At 40.7% G+C, this 16,377-nt stretch overlaps 2 protein-coding genes across 2 annotated transcripts; one reads left to right on the forward strand and one right to left on the reverse strand.

Moving 5' to 3' along the window:
• Positions 1–635: 635 nt before the first annotated feature.
• On the reverse strand, positions 636–4,850 carry nicol1 (NELL2 interacting cell ontogeny regulator 1). The gene is made up of 4 exons (XM_074623820.1): positions 4,716–4,850; positions 4,350–4,488; positions 3,151–3,239; positions 636–1,755 (listed from the first exon to the last, which is right to left on the reverse strand). Exons 2-4 carry the CDS (start codon positions 4,465–4,467, stop codon positions 1,684–1,686), a joined length of 279 nt encoding a protein of 92 aa, XP_074479921.1. The 5' UTR covers positions 4,468–4,488; positions 4,716–4,850; the 3' UTR covers positions 636–1,683.
• A 2,043-nt stretch (positions 4,851–6,893) lies between these two features.
• nelfa (negative elongation factor complex member A) lies at positions 6,894–16,375 on the forward strand. Its single transcript, XM_074623941.1, has 11 exons — positions 6,894–7,182; positions 11,134–11,305; positions 12,472–12,633; positions 13,082–13,171; positions 13,319–13,446; positions 13,576–13,645; positions 13,735–13,835; positions 13,973–14,081; positions 14,251–14,579; positions 14,717–14,816; positions 15,510–16,375. Exons 1-11 carry the CDS (start codon positions 6,973–6,975, stop codon positions 15,692–15,694), a joined length of 1,656 nt encoding a protein of 551 aa, XP_074480042.1. The 5' UTR covers positions 6,894–6,972; the 3' UTR covers positions 15,695–16,375.
• Positions 16,376–16,377: the final 2 nt, after the last annotated feature.

Here is a 16,377-nt window from a genome sequence, read left to right on the forward strand (position 1 = left end):
CTTATTTGAAATTTCTTTAAAAAAACTCCCTCAATCATTACTTTAGCTACCAGGTTACATTTATGTTGACAATAAGTCACATAATAATGAGATATGTGCCTGATCAGAAGTGTCTTCTATTAGTTTTGGTTTTCCACCTCTGATGGCGAGCAGCCGCTTCTGAAGCCTAAGGCCCCTATTTTAACCATTATATGCTATTTTAGCATATAATTATATGTAATGTTTATAATAAAGTAATGTTTGATACATTTTGAGGTACATATTGGAGTAATTTGGCACTAATTCCAAAGAAATTTCAAGTAGCTTACTTGCTAATTATCACCTAATTATCATGAAATTTGCGTTCCTGTAAAATGAAGTGTTACCGAATCTGTAATGAAAATGATTTTAAGTTGAAGCCCTAGAGGCTAATTGTAGAAGTGGAAACACTTTTTACACATTTTTCACACAGTCATCACAGGACTACACCTACAACTGAGCTGTGAGACCCAGCAGAGACCACTAAAGGAATTAACGAATTAATGAATTTGTGTCTATATTAATGCCAGCACAAACCCACACTGCTTTTTTATTCCAGATCATCAGCGTGATCTGTGAGAAAAGTCCCAGCCAGAGGAAATAATAAAAGCATTAAAGATCATTCATTGTTTTTATTGATAGGTACAACATTAAGACAAAAAACGGGGTGTCTTGTGACATAATGTTAACAAAGTACACTGTTCATGAACAAGCAACAATAAGACAATTATTATTTCTATCTCTATGTCCCCTGCTGCAGCCAGTGTTCCTCTATCCGTCCTTCCTTCCCCCGTCAATATTGCAGCTCATTTAATTACTATATCATTTTATCACTATTCTTGCATACACCTTTGTCAGACAAAGAAGACCCGTGTACATATACATAATCTATACATACAATCTACTGTACATTAACAGCAGGTTAACAAAAAGTGCTGTAAATTCATGCTACAGTGCTGTGCTAAATCAAGACCTACAAGTACGCTTTTTCTGCCTAAAAAAAGTCTGAAAATATTGTTTGAACTTCTGGTAAAATTATTATTTCTGCTGATTTCTTTACCAAAAAAAAGAGAAAAATATTCTTTAATAAGTTACCCAACCTTTTTTTATGCAAAAGAAGCCAGGCTGCAAATCAACTAATTTGAATCTGTGAAATTCCTAAATTAATTTGAATGTTATTGAAATATTTTGATCAGTTAAATAAATTCCTTGTGATGCTACAGTTTGATGTGTATAATCGTCGTAAACATTAATCTCATACAACACATTCGACAAGTGAATTTATCAATGCATTCTACTGTATCTACATTATACAGTCAAATACTAAAAAGTACAAAAAATAGTTTATGCCTCATAGGAGACGGATGAGAACTGACCCAAATCCTATGACGATGAAAACAAACTAGTTTCACAGCCATGTGTTTCACAATGTAAAACATCAGTGGTATAAAAGCCGCCCCGAATAAGGCAAAACAATAACATGCCTTCTGATGCACGATTTCAAATCATAGCTTCACCCAACAGTGATATGAGAGAAAATAAAATAAAGTGCCTATTGCGAGAATAAGTTAAGATGAAAATCGCTGTACATGAGTAGAGGTTTGGAACAGGGTTGTCGTCAGTGTGCCGGGGTGTGATGACAGGTGGAGGCGTCCTCAGGTGTAATCAGCGCAGTGAGTTGGTGGGCATACAGTCACACAGAGCCCTCCTCTCCGCCCTCAGCACCAGCGTCTCTGTCTGCAACGGACAAAACAACGTGTAAACATCAGCTGGACTCGAGGGCGTAATTTACTCTTTTCAAAAAATCCCATTTTTCTCCCCGTCACTTTTACAGTTTCAGTTGAATTAATTTACTAAAAGAGCAATAAACTGTGTCTTCCTACTGTCCAACCACCAAAATCCAGATGGGAGAAGCTCTGAGTTGATCAAAAGGTTAAAGGTGCGTATGTGTATGATTCAGTTGGTTGCATATTGCAACCCCTCCACTCAATCCTCCCTTTCCAAAACCGTGGTAACGCCGTTCGCCTCGCTCAGAGGCCATCTTTACCATAATAACACTACTTTAGTAGCAACAGAAGGCAGCTGGCGGTAACACGGTTTTACACTCTGCGGCTCACATTATGGTAGTTACTGTACCTTTAAAGATTCATTGTTGACATTGGAAATCGTATTTTACATTTTTTGGCAAACATTTTTTATACATAACAATAACATAATAACATAATATTTATCAAACAAGTATCAGGTCTATTATTGGGTTAGCACATTATAATGCATACATTTGTGTGGCTTTTTTATACACATACTAACGTTATTATGGAAAGCATGATAACAAATTTAGCCGTAATTTATCATTTGCTAGGTCATATACATTTATATAAATAAAGACAATTACACTTATATTAATTGTATATACTTTTTTTTAAGAACCTGACTTCATTGTGAAACCTACTACACAAGATCACATTAAATACAATGTATGTAAAATGACAGCATATTTTTATTTATATATATTATTTAGCAGATATGTAAGAGATAATATACAGCGAGCCGGTCATTGTTGTGAAATAAACCCTGACAGGTCTTGCATCACCCTGAAGGAGTTTATTTCACAACAATGACCCGCTAGCTGTACATTATCCTGCTTCTTAAACGGCTACTTACTTAAGAAATCAACAATTTGACACAAAAACGGTCTGCCAGAGTCCAACATTAGAACTGTGGCCATAGCAACGGTCTGTTATACATAGCAACGCGGTCTGCTATAAAGAAATAACAGACTGTAGAACGCCGCGATTGACCAATCAGAATCGAGCATTCAACAAAGCTGTGTAATACGAAAATAATACACTTGGTTAAAAAAATACCATGTAAATGCTGATGATTTGCTGTTATATTCAATCTAACCCCCAGTATTGAAAAATAAAAATGTGATTACAAAAAAAAAGTAAAATGATAGCATATAATCAGCCGTCATTATCCAACCCACAAAGTCACCATTATCATACACCAATTGTTTTATGGAAGACTCGTCAGCTGGTGAATCATAAGCTAATTTAACACTTTAGCATGGGAGGTAAAAAAAATTTAAAAAAATGATAAAACGGAATAATATAGGCTCTCTTCACCTACCCTGGCATCAAGGTTGAACGCAGTCTTCTTTAGATCCTGCAGTGCCCTCTGCATAAACTCAAATGCATGACAGTCCACACATGGGCGACCTGGAAAATAAGACGAAAGAACTCAGAAATAAAGAGATTCACATAAGTCTGTGACCTGACTCAGAGCTGTCGGTCAACTACACAGCCATATTTACATAAGGTTTGCTCGTCATACCAGACCAAGTAGGGCTGTAGCAGCAAAACCTCTGAGAGTATTGAATTGCGCAAGGGTGTGTTGTATTGCTTTTGAATTCAACTTTTCATTTGTAAGAAGATTGTGATTTCTCTTTTAAAAATGTGCATAGTCTTGCTTTATTGATGTAGATTGTATAGTAAATATAACTGTGGAGAAGGCTAATCCTTTTTTTAATGACAAAAGGGTCAAATTTCCAATTATCACCAATGGTGGCTGCAATACAAAATAATAGGTATTTGCCTTTAAAGGTCCCATATCGTACTCATTTTCAGGTTCTTACTTGTATTTTGTGTTTCTACTAGAACATGTTTACATGCTGTATTGTTAAAAAAAAAACTTTATTTTCATCATGCTGTCTGCCTGAATATACCTGGATTCACCCTCTGCCTGAAACGCTCCGTTTTAGTGCATTTCAACGAAATTGTGTTACTAGGCAACAGTTTGGGTCCATGTTTACTTCCTGTCAGCTGATGTCATTCACATACACTGCACCAGGAAATAAACTGGGACACATTTAGAATTTTTATGTTTAAATCTGTGTAAAGGGTCTAAATATTGTATATTTGTGACATCACAAATGGACAGAAATCCTGACAGCTTGTTTCAAATGCAGAGTTTCTGAATATGGACTGTGTATTTCCCTGTGGATTGAGTGTTTCGATACTTTCACAGTATTTATATAGGACTTAAACCTACTTTATAATAAAAAAAAAAAACATGAAAATCTCACTTTTTTATAATATGGGACCTTTAAAGTAGCAGTGCAGGCCCATCTCTCATGTTGTGATATATAGGCTACACTAATTAGGATGACCTACAATTCCCACTGAGAAACCCCGTGGGGACCTGCTATCATTACAACATGAAAAACATCACTGTGGCAGACACATTTTCAACCTAACAAACATTTTTTTTAAAAACCTGCACTGAAAAGGCAGAAAAAAATGAAAAATCTCCTATTTAAATGCACCTACTTTCTGCAGGGATGACAGTCCCAGTGTCCTGATCCGCATCGGCTGCACCACCGAGACAGAGGAGCTGCACAGCCAGAAGGAGCACCGCTGCCTGAAGATAATATCCACTGGATGCCATGGTGGTGATGTGTTCAATTACCTTTTTCAAATCAGAAATGTGCAGAACAGGAGAGTGGTTAAATCTCGCTATATAACAACAGAAAAATGTCCTACACGGCCCACAGTCAATGCAATAACAGAATACTGATATAGGCTTTGTTTAGAATAAATAGTCCAGTTTTCATCCTCTAAATGTTTATCTATTTAAACAAATACAGACTAGAGAGAAGCATTACCGTTTATTAAACAAAATGCATGTTAACCTACCGTGAATTAGTCGATGATATTTGCAGATCAGCTCAAGATGCCCACCTAGAATTGTTTAATGTAGATTAACAGGACTGCGCATGCGCGTTGGTTCATCTCAAAATTTGCTAAGGAGGACCAGAATCAAGACTTCCGGTGAACACATTTCAAAATAAAGGCCGTGGAAAACTATACATCTTATCATCACTGGTGGGAAGTAAATAAGTAAATTTGTTTTTTTGCCACTCCTCAACATTTCAGAGGGAAATATTGTCCTTTACTTCATATTTTACAGCTTTGGCTACTAGTTTCACAATAAGATTTAACATAGGATGAGTATATAAAGTATATGTTATAGATTAAAGTATCCAACGTATATAAAATAGTAAAAATTACCACATTAAACTGCTGCTTATACTAATACATAAGTAATAATATATATAATAACACTCTGAACCATTCTACATAATAATTACTTTTACTTTAAATAGCCTACAATGCACTATTGCTATGTATATATGTACAACATATATATATATAATATTATATATATATATGTACAACATATATATATGTTATAATATATATATATATGTGTACAATATATATATATGTTGTACACGTATATATATGTACAACATATATATATAATATATATATATGTACAACATATATATAATATTATATATAATATATATATGTACAACATATATAATATTATATTATATATATATGTACAACATATATATATATATTATATATATGTATAATATAATATTATATATATATGTACAACATATATATAAAAATAAAAGGTTACAACTGATCATACCCGAGGTATGGCCATAGTATTAAAGTGAAGTACACCTATAGTTTTATTGTAGATGATTGTTGTTATGGTTCATAGTTTTATTGTAGAGTTATTGTATTTATGGTTGTATTGTTGTTCATTGATTAGTTGTATAGTAGAGGTGTGTATTTATGGTTCATAGTTTGATTGTAAATGATGTTTTTCTGGTTGTATTGTTGTTCATTGATTAGTTTTATAGTCGATGATGTTTTTCTGCTTGTATTGTTGTTCATTGATTAGTTGTATAGTAGATGTTATACTGTATTTATGGTTGTGTTGTAGTTCATTGATTAGTTTTATAGTAGAGGTGTGTATTTATGGTTCATAGTTTGATTGTAAATGATGTGTGTTTTTCTGGTTGTATTGTTGTTCATTGATTAGTTTAATTGTAGTTTTATTTTTCTGGTTTTATTGTATTTCCTTGATTAGTTTAATTGTAGTTTTATTGTATTTCTGGTTGTATTGTTGTTCATTAATTAGTTTTATAGTAGAGGTGTGTATTTATGGTTCATAGTTTTATTGTAGATGATGTGTGTTTTTCTGGTTGTATTGTTGTTTGTAGTTTTATTGTTTTTATGGTTGTATTGTAGTTCCTTGCTGCCCCCGACCTCTCCTCTCCTCTCTCCTCTCCTCTCCTCTCTCCTCTCCTCTCTCCTCTCTCTCCTCTCCTCTCCCCTCTCCCCTCTCCTCTCCTCTCTCCTCTCTCTCTCCTCTCTCCTCTCTCTCCTCTCTCTCCTCTCTCCTCTCTCTCTCCTCTCTCCTCTCTCTCCTCTCCTCTCCTCTCCTCCCCTCTCTCCTCTCCTCCCCTCTCTCCTCTCCTCTCCTCTCTCTCCTCTCTCCTCTCTCTCCTCTCCTCTCCTCTCCTCTCTCTCCTCTCTCTCCTCTCTCCTCTCCTCTCCTCTCTCTCCTCTCTCTCTCCTCTCTCTCTCCTCTCCTCTCCTCTCTCTCCTCTCTCCTCTCTCTCCTCTCCTCTCCTCTCTCCTCTCCTCTCCTCTCTCTCCTCTCTCCTCTCCTCTCCCCTCTCCTCTCTCCTCTCTCTCCTCTCTCTCCTCTCCTCTCCTCTCTCTCCTCTCTCCTCTCCTCTCCCCTCTCTCCTCTCCTCTCCCCTCCTCTCCTCTCTCTCTCCTCTCCTCTCCTCTCCTCTCTCCTCTTCTCTCTCCTCTCTCCTCTCCTCTCCCCTCTCTCCTCTTCTCTCTCCTCTCCCCTCTCTCCTCTCTCCTCTCCCCTCCTCTCCTCTCCTCTCTCCTCTCCTCTCCCCTCTCTCCTCCCTCCTCTCCTCTCTCCTCTCTCCTCTCCCCTCTGTCCTCCCTCCTCTCCTCTCTCCTCTCTCCCTCCTCTCCTCTCTCTGCTGGCTGTGGGCGGGGTCCTGACATGTTGTCTTAGGTAGCCCGTTAAAATGCCCGAACTCAAAACACTTCTTTTTCCAAGATGGCGTCGATGAAGGACAGCGACACCGGCCTGTGGCTTCACAACAAATTAGGCTCCACGGACGAGCTGTGGACGCCGCCGAGCATCGCTTCTCTGCTCACCGTGTCGGTGATCGACAACATACGGCTGTGCTTCTCCAGCTTGTCGCCGCCGGTGAAGCTGAAGCTGCTGCTCGGGATGCTGCATCTGCCGCGGAGGACCGTTGACGAGGTGGGTTGCTAAGCGCTAGCAGGCTAGCTAGCCGTTAGGGATGGGTGGTTAAGAACGAGCCGGTTCAACGAGCCGGCTCGTTTAAAGGAACCGTTTGTAACTTTCAGAAATGCTTGTTAACAGCGACACCTGTGGCCGTTAAGTCAACGAAAGTCAGCGTCGGGCTCGCGCTTGTGCTCGCTTTACATAGACATGAACGAGCATCGCTCAAAACAGTGAGGCGACACACGTCAGCCACAATATCACTCTATATTTCACCTGCTTGGCAGTAATGTTAGCTGACCAGACGGAGGTCTCTCCATGAATCACTGCTGATCCTAGTGTTGGCTTTTCCTGCTTCAGCCTCCCGACCACGGTCGGAGGGAGACACCGGCACCAGTTCAGAGACGATAATGTTTCTCTCTGCAGAGCCCCGTCACTTCACAAGACATGGAAAACCTTTGTTCATCTGGAGGAGCTGCAGCATTTATTTCTGCACAAACGTCTACTGTACATTCACTAGATATTCTCAGAGCTACTAACTCTTCTGCAGTGTGTAGTGAGCGCGCATTCATGTCTAGAGGTGGAGCGAGAACGAGCGCGGTGTGTGAATAGAGCAAGCAGGCAGAGGAGCAGAGACTCCGGCCCTGGAGACCAAAGCTACGGTCTCCCCCGCGTACTCAGACCGCCGCCAACACTGTTTTGCAAGACGGGCTTCACTAGATATAACTTTGAGGTTTTGGTGCTTCTGTGTAGTTTGTGTTGGAGTCTGATGGTACATGTCCACAGGGAGTCTGAACAGCGTAGCCACACGCGAGCGCGCATGGGAAACCGACCCGGTAGATTTATACGTGTAAAAAGTTACAATGATGAACGACCGTTGTGACGCTCCATTTTCTCGAATCGCGCCGCCACGCTACCAGAATGCATTGCATGGCTGCTTACATAGACAATGAATGGGAAGCGTGGAAAGGACGGAGCCTGTGGACACGTACCATGACTGAACGTTGTGTTATTGACGTCCGTGCGACCAATCGGGTGATGACAGACAAGGATCATACCATCAAGCAGGGAGGGGCGGGGCTGCACGGCGCGCTGACGATCTACAGGTACAGAGCAGGAGGAAGAGGAGGAGATAAAGACAGTGGAGTGCGGTGCGTTGCGGTTCGGTGCGTTGCGATGCGATGCGTTACGCTGAGGTGCGGTGAGCGAATAGCAGACGAGATGAGTGACAGTCGGAAACGAAGCAGCATGTAAAATAACGATATTCTGGAAATTATAAGGTTTAGTATAATAATATTGAATAATTTAAGTGATATATGTGCACTCCTACTAATCATAGGTCAAAACAGCTAAAGCTAAATTTGACTGAATTATATAAAAGGCAGAAGTGGTAAAACGAAGAGCCGAGTTTTGGAGCCGAAAGAGCCGGCTCTTCTTCTTGTTGAGCTGAGCCAAATGATCTGGCTCACTAAAAAGAGCCGGACTCCCCATCCCTACTAGCCGTTAGCATGACAGGTAAAGAGAAGCTGCTAACTTCAATACAAAGCTAAGAAACGAGCTCAACCTCCGACTAGTTGCTCTAAATCTTAACATCCCGCTTCTGTTCCTGAGCTTTCTACCTCCGCTGTTGCAGAACAACATCTATATTAATTTAGCGTTAGGTAGCAACACGACTGACTGGAGGTTATCACATGAATAGCGTGTTTTTCAGCGGTGGTTTAGCAGCGACAGCGGGAGACATTAGCCTGGCGGTGCTCACACAGACATGATGGTGGGATGGGCTCTGGAGAGAGCTGACTGAGCTGACTGAGCTGGAGGAGGTACCAGCATCTAGTCACACAGGGCACTGCTTCACCTGCCTTAAACCAGGGGTCAGCAACCTTTACTGGCAAAAGAGACATTTTAGGCAACAAAAAAAATATGTTGTGTGTATATATATATATATATATGTATATATATATACACACAACATATATATACATATATATATATAATGTCTGTTTTGTTATTAAAGTTAAAAAGGTGCATATTTCAGAACAGAATGTGCACGATATTCCATTTTTGCTCACTTAATTCTTCTAAAAAATGAACTTATTTAGTACAGTATTAACCCCACATTTATTCTTTGCACTGCACAGCACCATCTGGATCACAACCCCCTTAATACAATGCTCCAACTTGTAAGGATCATGCATTTGTGGGATGAGCAGCACAGTTGATTATGTGTGTAGCGCCCAAGACAAATTTGCCAAAATGCTCTGCAAATGGTAAACAGTGCCAATATGTCTTGTTTGTTCCTTGTTACTGATAGAGAGTTCAATCATCCAATCCATCAAACAACTCAAAACACGATTCAAAACCAACAGGAGAATACATTTACCATTGGCAGAGCATTTTGGCACATTTTACTTGGGCGCTCCCCACATAATCAGCTGTGCTGCTCATCCCACAAATGCATGATCCTTACAAGTTGGACACCATTGTGAAGGTAAATAAACAGGCTTTCCAACGATGTAAAATACAATGCCAATTAGCATTGTAACAACAGAGAAATAATCCACCAAACACAAGTTTCCAAACTTTTTCCCCCCAGTTTAGTATGCCCAGCGCAAACGGGTGTGGCATTTTTAATTGGACTTTAGTAGTTCATTCCACAAATGTGTACCATGATTTCCAAATATTTCACTATCCACAAACATGTATTTTTGTATTTGTGTTGTGTTAAGTCACATCCACAAAAATAATGGGCGATTTGCAAATACACATTACTTACTCTGTAAATACGTATTTTAAGATTTACATGTAAAGTAATATATATATGCATTTGTGCATCTATTCCTCTGATTCCAAAACAATGTGGAGTACAAGTATATAACATGTAAGTGTAAATAGTCAGTAAAAAGTTAATTACCTCCAAATGTATTTAAGTGTAAATACAGCACTTTAGTAAACGTACATAGTTACTGGTTTCTGTTTCGTTCTGCCCACAATAGAGAGAGCTGAGTCTGTCTTGTATATTGTAAAGTGAGGACAGTGTTTCTTGTACAGTCAGCAGGTGGCTCTCATGTACTTTTACACGTCAGCACAAGAAAATCGGATGAAGTGTGACTGGGTGTTCCGGTTGTACCTCCTGTACTCAAATGATCTGACATGATTTGACTGCTGCCAGATGTCTGCCTTCATTTTAACTGATGGCGTTGTCTCCAATTGTAAATACTGAGCAATATTGTAGGTCGCTCTGAAATATACTCTTGGCTGCATGTCATCAGTGTGAATGTAAACAAGCTGCATGCATGAAATAAAAGTGATTCTAGGTCACTTGTCCTCTTAACACATCTCCAGCTACACAGCAAGTACTGAACAACAGTAACAGTAGAATGAACGCTTGATCAACAGAAAATAAACCAAAGACGATCTTTGCTTCTAAAATGTGATGAGCGTTTATTCATTTGATATTGTTAGTTAAATGCATTTTGGATTTTGTGGCTGTTGTTTTGACAAAATAAGCAAATTAAAGACAGCGCTATTGGCTTCTAATGGGCATTTGTCATTATTAGTATAGTATTAAGTTCAATAAATGATTTATTTAAAAAGCTGGAAAGATTAATCTGCAAAAAAAAAGTTTGTTTAACAGTAATAAGTTATTCTGTGATCATGAAGTCCTCAGGCAGCGTAAGGCGTTCATCTTTTGTTTATTAAAGTGGTTTCACTTAGGCCTGGGTGGTAATTCAATAATGATGATGATAATTTATCGTCTTTTAATGGAATCATATCGTGATGAAATCATATATTGAGATATAGTTAGTACTTTTCATTAGTTAAGTATTTCATTCACACTGGAGTATACAAAAATAGGCTTTACCATGTGGTTAGTTCAGATACAGATGTGAAATGACCTTTATCGGGACAGAAGATTTTGGTCATATTGCCCAGCCCTAGTTTCACTAACACCGTCTTCCTCTCTCGCAGATGAAGGAGGCCCTGTCGGAGATAATCCAGCTGGCTACGGTGGACTCAGAGCCCTGGGTGCTGATGGTCGCAGACATCCTCAAGTCCTTCCCAGAGACCGGCTCTCTCAATCTGGACTTGGAGGAGCAGAATCCAAATGTGCAGGATATTCTTGGAGAGCTCAGGGAGAAAGGTAGGGAATGTGTGACTGTGTCTTTTGTAAATATAATGACACACAATTACTGATCTATTACTAAGCCCATTGCTCTGAAAAAGAATAATATATACATAGAGCTGAATTGCCTACACATTATGATTAAATTTAGAACAGTTCCTTAGCAATTGGGCTTATACATAAGTTTAGATATCCACATACGATGCTGGTACTCTTTGGAAGAGTAAATGAAAGAAGAACTTTTATTATGTCTGTCATTTTATGAAGCTTTTTAATGGCTGGAGCAACTGGGGTTCAATATTTTACTTGTGAATATAGTCAGTAGTTTTGTGTAAAGGGGTAATTTGTGGGCCAAGTGAGCATAATATATTTGCATTTTTTTAATGCCTCTATGCCGACGATAGCCACGTCTGTACCATTCTCATGAACGCGCTATCTCAGGAATGCCTGGAGGGAATTTCTTTAAATTTGGCACAAATGTCCACTTGGATTCAAGGATGAACTGATTATATTTTGGTGATCAAAGGTCACTGTGATCTCTCAAAACACGTTTTTGGTCATAAGTCAAGAATTCATATGCGAATTGTGACAATTTCGGCGCCTGGGTTAGCTCAGTTGGTAGAGCGGGCGTCCATGTATCAAGGCTTGGTCCTGACCGCGGCGGCCCGGGTTCGAATCCGGCCTGTGGCCCTTTCCGCATCCACTCTCTCTCTCCCCCCTTTCCAAGACTCTATCCACTGTCCTCTCAATAAAATGGAAAAATGTCCCCAAAAAAAGAACTTTAAAAAAAAAAAAGAATTGTGACAATTTCACACAAATGGTAAAAGTAAAAAATGGTTTTGTTAAAAGCATTTCCAAATGATAGTTGGTTAACCACCGAAGTGGCTCATAGCCTAGATAAACATGGCGTACTTTGGCTGATGAGTGTGGGAATTTCCTGCCTTGATAACTATCATTGGATATTACACCATTATATGAAACATGCATAGTTCACTAAAGGCCCAGACACACCAAACCGACTTTAAAGAGCTAGCAGAAAGGAAAGGCGACTGTTGCACTGAAACACACTGCAAAGACCACAGCCAATGGCCAACTACCACGTACGTTCTGCGCCCTACGTGAGAGGAAAGTATCTGTTCTGCGATAAATTGCCGGTTAACGTTTTCCCCTCTTTTCCTCCCCAGTGGGTGAGTGTGAGGCGTCTGCCATGCTTCCTCTGGAGTGCCAGTACCTGAACAAGAGTGCGTTAACCACTCTGGTGGGACCCCTCACACCCCCCGTCAAACATTTCCAGCTGAAGAGGAAGCCCAAGAGTGCAACCCTCAGAGCAGAGCTGCTACAGAAATGTAAGTTCCTTTAAACTTCAACTAATACACACTGCTTTTCTCTACAGCAGTATTTTGAAGCACCAGGGTTGTTTTTACTTTCCGTGTCTTGTTTTTGACATATTTGTATTTGCTAGGTTAAAATAGAGTGCTGCAGGAATGAGGTCCTAAAACCCGGAAATGAGTTAACATTTCAGCATTTCCAGTTCCTTTGTCTTGAAGTCAATGTGTTTTTTGAATTGGTTTAATGCCTGAAATAAGGTCTGTGGTTAACACAAGCTTAAGAGATTTTAACGTTTTGTTCTACGATATAAAATGTCAATAAATATCCCACTTGTGAATTATGAAGCTTTTACGTGTCTTACAAAAAGGGTTTCCTTCTGCCTTGTAATATTGTTAAATTGTAAGAATCTATTGCCATTGTGCATTGTTTTTATTCTGTTGTGTATCCTTTTCTTTTCTATTCTAGCCATAGAGACAGCCCAACAGCTAAAAAAGACAGCCGGAGTGCCTTTTCATGCCAAAGGGAGAGGATTGGTCAAAAAGATTGACACTACTAGTGAGTTGAAGATCAATAAATGCACCCACACATCTGCTCTCTCAGTGCTTTTAAAAAATACCATCACAATGTTCATTTTTATCTGTCAAAAAGTATTCTTTATTGTGACTTCTGTTGCTGATGCATGTATCAATATTTGCATCACAGCTCCTCTCAAGGGGATCCCCAAAGCCCCATTCCGCAGTCCCACTGCCCCCAGTATGTTCAGCCCTCCCAGTAACCGCGCACCTATTGCCCCTGCACGGACGCCCCTGCGCAAGGAGAGGGGGGTCAAGGTAATGTCAGATTTCCAAAAAGTCCTGCTTAATTTTATGCCTTGTGTATTTAATTTGCAGTTGTGTTTTATTGTCTTGTTCTTTAGGTTAAAATTTTTCTCATAATTTGCCTTTTTTCTCCTTTTTCAGCTGCTAGATATTTCAGAGCTGGACATGGTCGGAGCTGGAAGAGAAGCTAAGAGGAGAAGAAAGACTTTGGGTAATTATATTTCCAGCCTTCCATCAGCCCAAGTTTTAGAGCTACGCTATGAGTTTATTAGTCCGTATTAATGTTTTTTTCCGCCGTAGAAACGGAAGCCGGAGAGAAAGCAGCCAAAGAAGAAGCAGCAGCAGCAGCGGTGGTGGAAAACACAACACCCGACTACGCTGCCGGCCTCGTCTCTGCACAGGTGCGCGACTCCAGATGTTCACAACACTCAAACATTTTGGATTTGTCCCGTTTCGTCTCATATTACCCCCTCCACCCCCTCTGTCTTGCTCAGTTTGTCTCTGGCCATATCGTAACAAATACAGTTTTGTTTTTCAGAAACTGGGGGCGTTGAACGAGAATCCTCTGCCGTCGACCAGCTACCTCCCGGCCACACCCAGCATGGTTCCCTCCTCCTCTTACATTCCCAGCTCCGAGGCCCAGCCAGGTTAGACGGGGCCACATAGCATCGTATTGTTGACTCAGACAAAAAGTTTTCTTGCATCCAGAGCTTAGTGATTTCATACACTTATTAGTTTAAGGAGGCAGAGAAAACTTCCCTGCAGGCATCAGCAGAGCATCATGTCAGTCTCACAATGTCTTTTTTTCTTCTGAAGCGAACGCCGGTGGTTCGGGACGGGACACGCTGCAGTCGGCTCGCCAACCGGAGGAGTCGGCAACAGCGGGCGCTGGCGCCACCGCCACCTTACCAGGCCAGTACAAACAGAGGACGCCTATGTACAACGCGGGCAACACGGCAAATCCCGCAACCCCCACGTCCCCCAGCACGCCGGTCTCCACCCCGGCCAGCAACGGGCCCCCAGCAGCTGCCACCGCCAGCCAGCCGGAGACCCCCACCCAGCCTCCCAGCACACCTCAGACCCCCACCCCGACACCAACCCCTACGCCACCACAGCCCCAGCCCAAAAAGAATCTGTCACTCACGGTAAGATGAAGAAGCACAAAAAAACAAGAAATTACTCATATAGAACAAATATATAAAATATTTTAGAAGATATAGAGCGTAGTCTTCAGTATTATTGTCAGCTAAATTCTCTGCTGCTTGCTGTTTGTGCTCCTCAGAGAGACCAGATGTACGCTGCCCAGGAGATGTTCAAGACAGCCAACAAGGTCACCAGACCAGAGAAGGCCCTGATCCTGGGCTTCATGGCTGGATCCAGAGGTACAGGAGTAATCTTATCTAAACACTCATTTCTAATTAGTTCAAATGTTCTGCCTTAGTAAGCCTGATTTCATCTTCCTCACCGTGCCCTACAGCTCTGAATTAGGGATAGAGGTCTGTTGTTGAAACATCATCACAGATTTTGCACTCAGCTTTGTTTTCTTTTTGATCAGAAAAAAACATTTTGCCATGCAGCTGAACTGTAAACTGTCATTTCAGCATGAAAAGTAATTTGAAGAAGCCGCTGCTGGTGAAAGGTTGATCCAGTTATAAATTATAATATAAATCTAAATGCATTTTAAGATCGGACTATATCTACGACAGTTGCAAGGAAGCGTTAATGACGTTTGGAGGAGGTGTCTTTGGTGTTTTGTAGATATGATTTTATTCAGTGAGTGAACAAACATGCAAAAAAACCATGAGATCCAGCAGGTATTTTAACCAGGCAACAGAACCACATTTTGGAAACCTTCCCAGGAAATACAGGTATCTAAATTCCCAGTAAGTTCAACCTATAGTCTGTCTGAGTGGTCGCATCCAATGTCATTTTCGAGGGAGTTCATTCATCAAAACCAGTGGCATAAATGCACGACACAGTGATATATAGTTACAGGAGGTTTCCCCTGATGGTTCCGAAACACAACGCACAAACCTGGTAGGGCCAATAATAACAACCAGTCTGCCTTCTTCCAGAGAACCCGTGCCCGGAGCAGGGGGACATCATCCAGATCAAGCTGAGCGAACACACGGAGGTCCTGCCCAAAGCCGACGGCACCGGCAGCACCACCATGCTGGTGGACACAGTCTTCGAAATGAACTACTCCACAGGACAGTGGACCCGCCTCAAGAAATACAAACCCATCACCAATACCTCCTGAGGGCGCTTCACCTCGCTCAAAAATCACACACCCGAAATTTCTTATCAACTTCGAAACAAAACCATGTTTACACACTTACAAGTATTTGCATACACATTTGGGCCAAATCGAGCACTTGGGCGGGTGAGAGGTCACCAAGGAGAGAGAGAGGTCCTCCCTGTTCCTGCACCGCCAAAATGCAGGACTCTTTGAAGAATATTTCTGTACTTTTTTGTTTGGTTGTTTCCCTTACACTTTTATTGTTTCAGTTTTTAAAATCACCTCCGATTCCTGAATGATGCTGTGGCCGAGAAGAGTTATACGAGTCTGAGCAGAGGATTTTATTCTCACGACGGGGCACCTTTTCAGCATTTGTACTCCGAGGTACAAGCATGTCACGCGTCTAAGAAAGAAGAAAAAGACGAGCTGTCTGTATTTTTCTGTATGAATGTCACATTTGCAGCTTATCTTCTACCTTTCAGAAACAGAAATCATCGTTTGTGACAAAAAAAACGGAGAACAATAATGACAAGTCATCATAGAGGTGACCGGGAAAAAAAAAAAAGAAAAAGAAAAAGGTGTGGAGAAAATGAGTTCTCAATGCTGTCAAGTTCTGTTCGGAGCCTTCTGGTAGATGTTTTCATCAATTTTTCATCCTTTTTTTCCAAAGAAGGGAAGAAAATAAAGTGACGACAGACTCCAGA

The sequence above is a fragment of the Sebastes fasciatus genome, chromosome 22 (assembly GCF_043250625.1).
Source record: "Sebastes fasciatus isolate fSebFas1 chromosome 22, fSebFas1.pri, whole genome shotgun sequence".
NCBI classification, from domain to species: domain Eukaryota; kingdom Metazoa; phylum Chordata; class Actinopteri; order Perciformes; family Sebastidae; genus Sebastes; species Sebastes fasciatus.